Genomic DNA, 13,645 nt, shown 5'->3' with positions numbered 1-13,645 from the left:
GAGGTTGACTGAGCTCGGTCTTTTCTCATTGGAGAAAAGGAGGAGGAGAGGGGACCTAATTGAAGTGTACAAGATAATGAGAGGCATAGATAGAGTCGATAGCCAGAGACTAATTTCCCAGGGCAGAAATGACTAACACGAGGGGTCATAGTTTTAAGCTGGTTGGAGGAAAGTATAGAGGGGATGTCAGAGGTGGGTTCTTTACACAGAGAGTTGTGAGCGCATGGAATGCGTTGCCAGCAGCAGTTGTGGAAGCAAGGTCATTGGGGACATTTAAGAGACTGCTGGACATGCATATGGTCATAGAAATTTGAGGGTGCACACATGAGGATCAGTGGTCGGCACGACATTGTGGGCTGAAGGGCCTGTTCTGTGCTGTACTGTTCTATGTTCTATGTTCTAACACAGTGGAAAGAAAGCAGCTGTTCCCCTTAGTTGAAAAGTCAGTAATGAGGAGGGATAATTTTAAGTTAAAGGACAGGTGGGTTAGAAAGGATTTGAGGAAAAGCCTTTTCATCCAGAGTGTGGTGGGAATTTGGAATGTGCTGGAATTTGCCACAGAGAATGGTTAAGGTGGGCACAATGTTTCAAAGGAATTCGGATGGGCACTTGAAATGTCATGACACTCCAGACTATGGGCCAATTGTCAGAAAGAGGGACCAGTGCAGGTTTAGATTAATTTTTTGTTGATGGGGACTTGATTGGTTGACAGGCCTCATCTGTACTGTACGATTCTGCAATGTTGGTACAATCTCACTAGGTTCCTTAACGACTGGATACAAAGCCAACTGCCGTGCTTCCAGCAGTACAGGTAAGATTACAGCAAGAGGCAGCAACCAAACAATGCTGTTTTGTTTCTTCATCTACGTTTATATTTCACTCAAACCCTTAAGATTGTTTGGAGGCTAACTGCTTTTCGGTTTCTAATTTAAAATCAACAAGTAAATTTTCATTTTCATGTAGATATTTCAATCACGTTGTTTAAGTATGGGCCATGAAAAACATAGGATTAGAATTTCCTTGATTTAATTTAGTTCCATATTGAGAACTGTTAAAAAGCAAAGACGTGCCAATTTCTTCGAGTGGTGGGGACTACTGTTGTTTGCTCTCTGTTTATTCCCCCTTTCCCATCTGCCCTCTCCCAGAGGTGGTTCTTTTTGCTGGGATACAGTTTTACTATAAGCAACACACTGGTTTTGAAGGGGAGAATTGGAAGGCCGTTCAGTGGAGTATGAGAAGAATCAGAGGTGAGGTTGATCCTATTTATTCCTGGCAGAGGGATTACTGAGCAATACTAGGAACCCTGGCACTGGTTTAAAGAGCCACATGCAACTTGCTGTGTCTTTTCTTTGTTGGGTTATTGCCTGAACTATTGTGTATTTGCAGCATTTTCTTTTTATTTCCTTTTTAATGCTTGCAGGTTTCTTTAAAGACTAGGAAGAACCCTCCTCACTAGTCTTGACTTTACAATTACAGCGAACTGTTTCGTTCAGTCTTTATTTCTGCTCCAGTGTAGCAGCTGTATGTTCAACAATTTTTAACAAACATTTTGATACATAATAATGAATTCAAAATATTGAAGTTGCTCATTCATATATATTTAACCTGATTGTTTCAGAACTCTGCAGTGGTCTTTGAGCATTTTCTCTCGTGCAGTAGAGAAATAAATCAAATTTTATAGCACCTTACTGAACCTTATAGAGCCATAAAACTTAGGGGCAGAAGTAGGCCATTCAGCCCATCAAGTCTGCTCTGCCATTCAATGAGATCATGGCTCATCTGATAATCCTTCACAACACTTTCCTGGCTTTTCCCCATAACCCTCAATTCTTTATGTACTTCACGGCCAATGAACTACTTTTGAACTATAGCCACTGCTGGAATTCACAGATGTGGTCACTTTGCTAATTTGCTCCAGTTAATACGTGAATACTGTGATCCACCAACTAATGTACCAATATCCTGACTGTGGGATACACATTTCAAAATGAATGCTCTGATCTAATGCATTAGTTAACACTGCCCACATTTAGTTATAAATATTTATTTTTCTCACTAAATAACCTGTTGCAGTCTTGTCAAGATGAGTTTAAGAATAGAATTGTTTTTGTGTTCAAATTTGGAACTGCAAGGGGAGATGAGCCCTGTTCAGTTTGAAAACCAAGTATCAGCATTGAGGGTTTCCAGTAAAGTGCTACATGTGTGTCACCCACAACAGCACAACCACCTCACCCAGTGCATTGTTTCCCATCTCCACTCTCCTCTGAAATTGGCAGTGACTGATTTGGAATAATTTTGACCATTGGAGCTGCCTTCACAAGGAACTGAGTAGAATCTGAACACCCTGATGTAACATGGTCCTTTACAGCCCATAGGCACTAGAGTTAATTATGCTGGCAGTCTAGGCTAAACCGAAACCCTCATTTAAGTTAACATGGACGTTTGCTCAGTCTGAAGACATCTAAGAGTGCAGATGATTACTTTCAGCATTTAAATCTGATGTCCATACCTTCTAAACTTTGAATGATAATGACTTCTCTGGGCTCATAGTGATGATTACTAGTGTAGATTATTAATTCCACATTGCCAGTTACTGTGTTTTATTCCCTCAATGTTTTGATCTATTAAACTACTTTGTTAATCTCCTCCAGTAGCTGTGAGTACGTACTGGCATAGGGTCATTTAGAGCTGGAGGCAGACTGACCAGGAAACTTGGTTTAAAATGCTTTGCACTGTGCCTTCCTGACTTTGACATGTTTGTTTATTTTATAGGTAAAAGCTACAGGTCAGGATCTCTACAATCAAGTCTGTGATTTGCTGAAGATCAGGGAGGGTCACTTCTTTGGTCTGAGCGTGGTGCAAAGTAAGATGTGATTTCGATATTTTCCAACATGTTTTTGTGAGAAAATAAGATGACCTCCAGAGAACGAAATGTCCAGGGAATGATTCTTACCCTTGTTTTATTTTGCCTATTTATGATAGCATTACATAATCATTTGCTCAGTTTGTCTGTGGCTTTTATGATTGGTCTAAATATTTCTTTTTCTGGGACTTTACTAACTAAAAACATAATTGGATTTCAGTGTTTCCCATTGAGGGTTTGAAATAACTGCACAGAGGCTGATATTCCGTCACAAAGTCACCCTTTATTTACAAGTGCACTGGCTATGAGTCAGTTCCTGAAGTCAGGAGATTCACTGGGTCCCCTGTTATATCAGTCAGCCAGGGCTCCCTGCTTGGCCCAGGTTAACAACCCCGATCAAGGCTCTCATAGCCAATAAGATCCACATTGTGGTAAAAACAATGACTGCAGATGCTGGAAACCAGATTCTGGATTAGTGGTGCTGGAAGAGCACAGCAGTTCAGGCAGCATCCGAGAAGCAGTAAAATCAACGTTTTGGGCAAAAGCCCTTGATCAGAAATATTCCTGATGAAGGGCTTTTGCCCGAAACATCGATTTTACTGCTCCTTGGATGCTGCCTGAACTGCTGTGAAGATCCACATTGTTCCAATCACTACTGAGTTATATAACCGTACTGTAACGAATACTTGGAAACTTATAAAGTAGCAACAGGAATAAACCATTCAAACCATTGAGCCCACTCCATTAAAATAAAACAAAGAACTGCAGGTGCTGGAGATCTGAAAGAAAAACAGAAATTGCTTGAAAATCTCTACCGGTCTGGCAGCATGTATTGGAAGAAAGCAGAGTCATTGTTTTGAGTCCAGTGACTCTTAATCAGAACTGTTGACAGCTAGGACAAGATCATGTATATAGTGAAGACGAGGTTGAGGAAGAAGGTAGATGGAGGTGGAGCTCAGAGAGAGAGAGAGATACGAAAGGGATTGACAGATGGGGGATTGCTGATCGTAGATCAGGTCAGACGAAAAGCCAAATAAGTGATAATAAAAGTTAAGAATTGGAGAAACTGGGTGAGTTGTACTGAAAACGAACTATGTAATGGGATAATAGGTCTTTAACCAGGTGAGAATGGGTGACTGTTAAAAGCAACCCATGTCATAACAAGACCAGGTGTGGGATGGGTGAAAGAACATGGAAGGATGGAATCAAGCTCGAAAGTTATTGAACTTGATGCTGAGTTCTAGAGGCTGTAGGGTTCTGAGGCAGAAAGTGAGATGTTGTTCTTTGAGCTTGCACTGAAGCTTGCTGGAACATTGCAACAGTAATTCTGACGTGGGAACACAGTGGGGTGTTGAAGTGGCAGGCAACTGGGAGCTCAGGGTCATTTTTGCGGATAGAGCGCAGGTGTTCTGCAAAGCAGTCTCCCAGCATGCATTTCATCTCTCCAGTTTCAAGGAGATCACACTGTGAACAACAAATGAAAGGTGACTGTCTATGTGGAGTTTGCACGTTCTCCATATATATGAGTGGGTTTCCTCTGGGTGCTCCGGTTTCCTCCCACAATATAAAGATGTGCAGGCCAGGTGGATTAACCATGGGAAATGCAAGGTTACAGGGATAGGGTAGGGGGTAGGGTCTGGGTGGGATGCTTTTCTAAGGTTCAGCATGGACTTGATGTACTGAACAGCCTGCTTCCACACTGTAGGGATTTTATGACTCTATGAAGTACAGGTAAATCACTCCCACACTTGGAAGGTACGTCTGGGACGTTGGAGAGAGGAGGATATATGTTCACCTTTTGTGATTACATGGAAAAATACAGTGGGAGGGGTGTTGGGAATGGAGGAGGAATGGATCAGAGTGTCCTGGGGGGAACAATTCCTGTGGAATGTTGACAAGGGACGGCAATATGTGTATGATCATGGTATCACATTGGAGATGATGGAAATGGTGCCTTACAAACTATTGGTTGCAAAGGCTGATAGTGTGGTAAGTGAGGACCTGAGGACCCAATCATTGTTGTGGGAGGGAAGGGAAGAGGTGAGAGTAAAAGAGCGGGAGATGAATTGAATATGACTGTCAACCAAACTAGTGGGGAATCCTTTTTAGAGGAAAAAGGTGGATATTTCTAAGGTTCCCCTCTATGGAAGGTGGCATTGTCAGACAGAGGCAGAGAAACCCACCCCACACCTGGCCTAGTCATGACATGAATTACTTTTAGCACAGTCACCATTCTCTCAACTCCTCGGCCTGTATCACATTATATGGGGTGGCGAGGCTGGCTGAAACATGCAATTAAGGTACATATCTGCTTATTTCTTGTGAAATTGTGCGGCAGGTGTGAGGGGCTGAATTTAAAGTTCCCAAAACACTCTAAAGCCTACGTAATATGATTTAGGGAAATGTATAAACATAAATTTGACCCTTTTTGAATCTTTTGCTGGGGTGAACAGTACCACAAACATGTCCCCTTCCAGGGTATTGTTTGAGTTGCCTTTCTGCGTATGTGAGCCTATTTGCAATTGCTTGTTTGGCACACATTACAGCCAGTCCAGATTTTGTCTTTACCACAATCTTCAGCAGGGATGTATCTTATTCAGCAACCAGTGGCAAGAACTCTGGCTGTTCTGTAATACTCTTTAACTGACAAGTACTGTGACCTATTCCCTTTGCAGTTATGAGCTGGTACTCAGCATAGAGCAGGAATTGAACTGGGATCTATTTCGGCCATAGGACATGTTAATTGTGTCAATTGAAGTTACATACGTGCAGGGGAATTGGATCATTACTTGAGCACATAGAGTGAGAACTGTTGTGTGCAGTGGTAGTGTCCCTGCCCCTGAGCCAGGAAGCAAGGATTCAAGCCCCGCCAGCTCCAGAGGTGTGTAATTGCAAGTTGATTTTAAAGTATCTATATTAAACAGGAGTCCTGCACAGTGAGGCGGTTCTGCAAAATGGCTTGAGCGCACATTTCAAAAGACAATTACTGTGCCAAGAAATGGGTAGAGTCAGGAGACATATATCAGTAGTACTACATTCTGTGAAAAATGTATTCCAAATAAAGGCTTATCCTTCCACATTTGGCTTTCAGGATATTACAGGACACAGCCACAGGTTCTATTAATCAGAACAAGAGCTATAACCAAATTGTTCCTTTTGGGTCTGTGTTATTTATTGGATCAGGTTAGGCAACAGAACTGGGCGGCATGGTAGTACACCAGTCAGCGCTGCTGCCTCCTAGTGCCAGAACCTGGGTTCGATTCCACCCTCGGAGATTGTCTCTGTGGAATTTGCACGTTTTCCCTGTGTCTATGTGGGTTTCCTCCTAGAATCCAAAGGTGTGCAGGTTAGGTGGATTGGCCATGCTAAATTGCCCATAGCGTCCAAGAATGTGCAGATTAAGTGGATTCACCATGGGAAATGCAGGGGTAGGGTTGCTCTTTGGAGGGTTGGTGTGACTTGATGGGCTGAATGGCCTGCATCGACACTGTAGGAATTTTATGACTCTGGAGAAAGAAAGAGACAACATTTTGAATTTTGAATTTGAACCTTATTGCACTGGGGAGGTGGAACAACTCTCTGATAGACAATATCTGTATGTCAGAGAGTGCTTAACAACTTCAGATATTATGTTACTGAGGCTGTAATTGTAAAGCTCTTTAAAGCTAAACAAGTTGCATAGCTATTATTAAAATAAGTTATTTTCTTCTGTCACAACTCACTACAAGTATGAAGCTCAGTGATATGTTCATTAAATCTGGAATGTAGATGGCATTCCTTTAATCAGGGGAAATGAATAGCATTGTAGATCATGTTGCTTTAAGACAGTGACTTGTTTTACCTTTTTATTTTCAGTGACCTACCTTCTGTTGATGACGATAACTCTTTGTAGGATATGGCTCAATTAGCTATGTCATCTTTTTGATCTCCCAGTCAAAAGGTCATGCTTTATATGTAAATCTAAATATTCAATCACAAGGTCCTTGTAGATCAATGTCACAACCAGATCAGGCATTTCCACAGAGTGCTCCATGAATTTCCCTCATTCAGCCTGCTTTTTATCTTCTGGGGTGTTCCCATTTAAAATTACCAACAGCAAAACTTTAGTTTTAAGTCAGATCAACGATTATTTTATTACCAACTAATGATGAAAGTTGCTGATTTTTTATTTTAAATGGTACAGTGATTAGCTAAAGTCCAGGTACAAAGATTAAAAAAGTTAAAAGGCAGCCTGACATGTGAGGCACCGTAAGGATCAATAGTTGGGTCCCACTCTCAATGTCAGTGATTTGGAGTTGGGCACCAAGTGTAGTACAGTATTTCCAGATTGTGGATAATGAGTGGAAATGTGTGAGAGATAAGGCAGCTCCAGTTGAGTTCAAACAGGCTTAGTGAATGGGTAAAAAAATGGCAGATGGAATATAATATGGAGAAATGTGAAGTTATCCACTTTGATAGGAGAACTAGATGAGCAGGGTACCTCTTAAATGGTAAGAGACTGAAAAGTGTAGATGTATAAAGCGACTGGGTATCCTTGTCGATAAGACTAACATGCAAGTGCATCAAGCTATTAGGAAGGCTGGTGGAATGTTAGCCTTTATCACAAGAAGATTTGAATCCAGGAGTAGTGAAGTCTAGCTTCAATTGTATAGGAGCTTAGTTATTCCACACCTGGAGTAGTGTGTGCAATTTTGGTCTCGCAATCTACAAAAAGAATCCATTGCCACAGAGGGAATGCAGTGAATGTTCACCAAACTTGTTCTTGGGAAGGCGAGACTGTCCTGTGAAGAGAGATTGGATAAACTGGGCTTGTATTCTCTGGTGTCTCAAAGAATGAGATGTTATTTCATAATGTTTAAAGGAATTGCCATGGTAGATGTAGGTAAGATGTTTCCCCTGGTTAAAACCAAGGTGTATAATTTAAAAATAAGGGGGATGCCACTTAGGTCTGACATGAGGAGAAACCTTTTTATTCAGAGGGCTATGAACTTTGAAATTCTCTAACTCAGAGAGCTGTGAAAGCCCAGTCTTTGACTCTGTTTAAGGTAAGAGATTGTACACCAGTGGGAATCAAATCTATCAGAGTTGTGGGGATGGGGTGGGTAAAACGCATTGAAATATTAAATCAGTTGGGACAATATTGAATGCTGTGACAGGCTCAGAAGGCTGAATGGCCTGCTCTTGTTTTTATATTCCTATAATAGAGAAAAGATGCTTATGAAGACAAAAGTAAGATCAGTCTGCCATTGTTGCAAGCCTTTACTTGCTTAAAGGTTTCTCTTTCTGAGATGAACTTGCAGTCAGAGATGTGATGGTTTCTGTGGTTGAGTAGTTAGAAATTTTGTGTACAGGTAGACTCAGTAAATATATCAGGCTTTGAGAGAGAGAGAGAGAGAGAGAGAGAGAGGAGGTTTCTTGTTGTTCATAGGTTATGCGGTTATGGCACATTTTGTTCATCTGTGCTTTTCTGGGAAAATAGAATTGATTTATGATAGTCTTTCTCTTTGTCATCCCCATGGCTAAGAACTCTTTTTCTGAGGGTGTTTTTCATTTTCCCATCCTAGGACATTCTGACAAAATGGTCTCATATCTTATGTTCCCACAGTCAAAATAATATGGCTGCTGTATTAACTTTGGTCAATCATTGTTCCATGAAACAAGGTCAATTACGCTGGAGATCTCTCCAATGTCCTTCCTGTCTCCTTTTCTTTCTCTCTCAGAAGCTTTGAATTCTCATGCTACAAGGAGTTATTATCCAAGGTTCATTTAATTCTAAACATATCACTTTGTGGTTAATTCTGAGATAAAGCATTAGTCTGCTTGTTTTTTTTCTGCTGTACTGAATCAAAAAGGACAGTCTTGTGACTTCTAGGATTAACTTTTCAGAATTGTGTCCATTTTTGCCTTCTTTTAGATTAGATTACTTACATTGTGGAAACAGGCCCTTCGGCCCAACAAGTCCACACTGATCCTCCGAACAGCAATCCACCCAGACACATTCCCTTACGTTTACCACTTCACTCAACACTACGGGCAATTTAGCATGGCCAATTCACCTAACCTGCACATTTTTGGACTGTGGGAGGAAACTGGAGCACCCGGAGGAAACCCACGCAGACACGGGGAGAATGTGCAAACTCCACACAGACAGTAGCCTGAGGCGAGAATTGAATCTGGGTCTCTGGCGCTTTGAGGCAGCAGTGCTAACCACTGAGCCACCGTGCCGCCCATCTTTACAAAATGTATAATTTTATAATTACACAGTCTTGACGTCAGTCTAATTGTGGCACAGTGGTTAGCACTGCTGCCTCACAGTGCCAGAGACCTGGGTTCAATTCCCACCTCAGGCAACTATTTGTGCGGAGTTTGCACATTCTCCCCTGTGTCTGCGTGGGTTTCCTCCGGGTGCTCTGGTTTCCTCCCACAGTCCAAAAATGTGCAGGTTAGGTGAATTGGCCATGCTAAATTGCCCATAATGTTAGGTGAAGGGGTAAATGTAGGGGAATGGGTCTAGGTGGGTTGCTCTTCGGAGGGTCGATGTGGACTTGTTGGCCCAAAGGGCCTGTTTCCACACTGTAAGTAATCTAATCTAATCTAATTCCAACCTTGTGTGACATTATTATGTGCTCCCTTTCAGAGTAAGGATCAGGAGATGGTGGTAGGAACAGGAACATTGGCTGGTATTTTTAAATCAACTGGGAGAAAAGGAGGACTGCAGATGCTGGAGATCAGAGTCGAAGAGTGTGGTGTTGGAAAAGCCCAGTGGTCAGGCAGCATCCGAGGAGCAGAAGAGTTGATGTTTCTGGCATAAGCCCTTCTTCAGGAATTCCTTTGCTGACTCTCCTGCTCCTCAGATGCTGCCTGACAGGCTGTGCTTTTCCTGCATCACACTCTTTGACTCTGGTATTTTAAATGTTCTCTCTTTTCTGTTCTCTTACTCCAGCTTAATGAGGTAACTCCAGCACCCTCTTAGCCTTAGATGCTAGCCTTAGACTTCAGCCTTAGATGAGATCTGCTAAATAAAAGATTTAGAAGGACATGGGTCCAGTGCAGGGAAATGGGGTTAGCGTTGATGGACACTTTATTCAACATCGACCAGTTTGGGCCAAAGGGCCTGTCTCGGTGCTGTAGGGACTCTATGACTCTATGACTAAAGTAGAAATCAAACCTGAAACCATCCTGTCCCTTGTGGATCTTGGTGCTTTAATCATTTGAGCTTCACATATAAATTATAAAGCAATTCAAAGTGGTGAACGCGCTGTCAGCTTACTTGTTAAGTATGTATAACAATAGCAGCTGGAGAAATGGTGGTAAGAGTAATACAGAATGATATGATATTTGACAACTGGGATGGAATACAGGTCAGTGTGTCTTTGGTTTCTTCTTCAGTGTCCACAGGAAGTGAACGCTTCATGCTCAATTATTTGGGACTTGCCTGTTCAAATTTATTGGTCTTTTGACGAGTTTTAGTCCTGAAGGATGGAAAATTCTGTGCTCTGTTAGACTGCTCCTTTTGAAACCAGTCCAGTCCAGTCCGGTTCAGTGCAGGGCAATGGGCAGCAAGACTCTGCCACCAGCCTCTGTCCATCACGATCTCTGCTCCACCCAGTAGATGACCTGCTCTTGAAATTGCTCCTTTATTCAAAGGCCTTCCTCTCCCATCTGGTGATGACCAGTCAGTTGCCACTCTGGCAGGGTGATTATCCTGCTCATCACAGTCATCTCTGCATCACTCCTGAGAAGGAGGCTGAGGAGAAATCTTTCCACTTGGGTGCCTGAATTTTCCTGCCTGAAAGGGTGGTGGCGTCAGAAACTCTCGGAACATTGAAGCAATATTTAGATATTAATTTGTGTTGGCATAGGCCTCAGGGCTGTGGACCAAAATTGGATTAGCTTGGCCAGATCTTTGTTGACTGGCACAGGCATGATGGGCTGAATGGCCTCCTTCTATGCAGTAAACATTGGAGATGGTATGCAGGTGCTTCTAGCCCTGTGTGGTACTACTTCATTGCAAGAATTTAATTTGAAGGAAGTTTAATATTTTCAATTGCACAATTTTTAAAGTGCTCATTGAGAAACACTTGCTGGTCATTCAGTTAATTTGCAGTGGAAGTCTGGAAACTGTTTTTCTGCTTCAATAAGGTGGATTGATTTTTCAGTCAGATTGTGGATTTGGAATTCTGAATAGTTGGAAATCAAGTTGAAAGGGAATTTGTGTGTCCGTATTCAAATCGGAAGTGTGCTGAATTGTTCGTTTCTGTGTTTTCCCATGCACCGTGCTCTCCAATTCTGACTGCTTTACTTAATCACTTATGAATCTCCCTTGGGCTATAGGATAACCAGCTGAAAGCTCTGTGTCATCAGGAGGGTGATGTGTAAAAGAACCTCCTGTTGACAGATGGTGCTCATGGCTCGTAAACAAAAGCAGAGGAGTGCTGCAAAATATTCTGTCGGGGAAGCCTGTTACAAGGCCAGGATGATAATTGTAGAACAGTGCAATTAGTTAGACAGTCTCTGGGAAAGATTCAGGAGAAAATGGAGATGTATACTTATCTGTAGAAGTTCGACAGGATTTGTTATTCATCTGTGAAGCAGCTAAAGTGCTAACTTGGATGCATTTTTTGCGAAGAGGATGATTTAGGATTAGATGATTAATATCAATGGAATGGAAGGTATGCAAAAAAGTGTGACATAATTATGTTACAGTTTAAAATATTTAGTTTTTAGTGCGAAATGTTCAATAGACCATTAAATACTTAAGGAAGTATTGCTGGGATAAATCAGAAGGGACTAAGGGTAATGGAAGTTGATATGATTAAATGAGCACGTAAAGAGTTTTTTTAACCGATTCCCAAGAGTGTGGAAACAGGCCAAACAGCCCAACAAGTACACACCATTCCTCCAAAGATCATCCTACCCAGACCCATTCCCCCACTTCCCATGGCTAATGTACCTAACCTACACATCCCTGAACACTGGGCGGTTTAGCATAGCTGACCCACCTAACCTGTACATCTTTGGATTGTGGGAGGAAACCAGAGCACCCAGAGGACATGAGGAGAATGTACAAACTCCATACAGACAGTCACCTGAGGCTGGAATCAAACCTGGCTTCCTGGCATTGTGGGCAGCAGTGCTAACCATTGAGCCACTGTGCCATCCCACTGAGCCACTGTGCTGCCCCGTGGTACTGCTAGGATTAAGAAGAAGGTTTTCAACAGACCCAAGAAAACTACTGGACAAAAGGACTGAGTACAAGTTAAGCAGTGACAGGTTTTATGAAATAGCTTATGAGTGACTAATGAGTGTGGAGCACATTTTGAGTGGCGGGGAAAGGTTTTTCATTGCTTCTCCCTTTTTGCTTTTGACAGTGCACAGTTCCACAGAAGCTGCCAACAGCCTTTTACTTCCCTGGCCAACAGTAATTTGGGGCGAGGGTAAAATTCTAAATTCCATGCCTCCCCAATTCACTACTACTGCCACACCCATTCATTCTCCTGAATATGAGCTAGTTGCAGAAAGCATTCCAGCCAAGATGGATTTATCGAGCATTTTAACACATCTGTTATTTACAAAGTGATTTCTTGTTCACATTGTGACATTATGCTGCTCAGCAATTTGGCTTGCATTGTCCTTCACTCATCCTGAGTAACTGAGGTGTTTATTTTCACATTTTTAGACAATGAACATGTTTTTATGGACTTGGAACAGAAACTCACTAAATATTTCCCCAAGGAATGGAAGAAAGAAATGAGCAAAGTAAGCTTTATTATTATTTGGCAGCTCTGACTTTTGACTGTGTAGCCTACTTTGAATTACTATGTTTGCCTGATTTGTGGATTTTTGTGTGTCTTGTTTTGCAATTGAAATGCTGTCACTAGGTACCTTTTTAAAAACAAAACTGAGAACTCAGTGGCACAATAATTTTGTATATCTTTGTATTTGAACAGTAGATAATCACATAAGACTATGGATATTGCTGTCCCATTAGGGGGTGACAATTGATTACATAGCTTGAGGGGCCCTATTCCACTTTAAGCATGGGGCAGAGGTCCTGGAACAGGACCTCCATAAACCAGGGCAGTTGGTAAAGGGGTTAAACCCTGAATGTCATTCTGTGACACACTCTTGGTTTCTAACGACCTGAGCTAACTGTCCCCCACTGGACATTATGAACTAATTGGATCCAAATCTGCTGCAAGACTGTGAGGTTTTGCTCTGGAGTGAATTTGGGTCTGTTGTCCACTTGTCACTTCAACAGCATCTTTGACCACCTTCTGTAATCCTGCTTCTGACACTTTATCCCCAATGTGACTCACTCGGATTGGTTTGTTAATGGCAAAGGCACTTTATAAATGTGGTAGACCCAAGAATGTTACTCCAAATCAAACCAGGTATATAGAAGTAGAGAACATAAACTGAACTCAGCAGATGATAAAGCTAATTACGTGAAACAGTCCCTACCCCATCCCCACTCTTGTAGGTTAGGTTTAAATTGGAATTTTAATCTCAGCAGAAATGTATTATTATGTTCTAGTGACACTGCCTCTTTTTTTTGTTCCCCTTTTCCTTTTTTTTAACAGAACAATGAAAAGTTTAGTGCTCCTTTCATGGTTTGTTTCAGGGTGCAGTATTACGTTGAAAATGGAAAAGTAATGAGGTACAGAGTTCCTGTTACGTTTTTAAATTTGAAAACAAAGTGAGTGCATCTATTCTGTGACTATTTCCACACAACTCTTCCATGGTCAAATCTTCATAACAAAATAATTGCTGTATAATTAT

The 13,645-nt window shown here is 41.7% G+C and overlaps 1 protein-coding gene across 4 annotated transcripts in view; it reads left to right on the top strand.

Annotated features, from left to right (window-relative positions):
• The window catches only part of zgc:172136 (uncharacterized protein LOC566376 homolog), a 75,660-nt gene that overhangs the window by 30,385 nt on the left and 31,630 nt on the right, over positions 1-13,645 (top strand). For all 4 annotated transcript variants that reach the window (XM_043695403.1, XM_043695400.1, XM_043695402.1 and 1 more), the window contains exons 3-5: positions 2,773-2,863; positions 12,543-12,622; positions 13,447-13,523. In XM_043695403.1, the coding sequence (XP_043551338.1) occupies positions 2,773-2,863; positions 12,543-12,622; positions 13,447-13,523 (248 nt within the window). The remainder of the gene's footprint in view (positions 1-2,772; positions 2,864-12,542; positions 12,623-13,446; positions 13,524-13,645) is intronic.

Source organism: Chiloscyllium plagiosum, chromosome 9 (assembly GCF_004010195.1).
Source record: "Chiloscyllium plagiosum isolate BGI_BamShark_2017 chromosome 9, ASM401019v2, whole genome shotgun sequence".
Lineage (NCBI taxonomy): Eukaryota > Metazoa > Chordata > Chondrichthyes > Orectolobiformes > Hemiscylliidae > Chiloscyllium > Chiloscyllium plagiosum.
The sequence above is the reverse complement of the archived record's forward strand: the minus strand, read 5'-3'. Positions and strand labels throughout refer to the sequence as shown.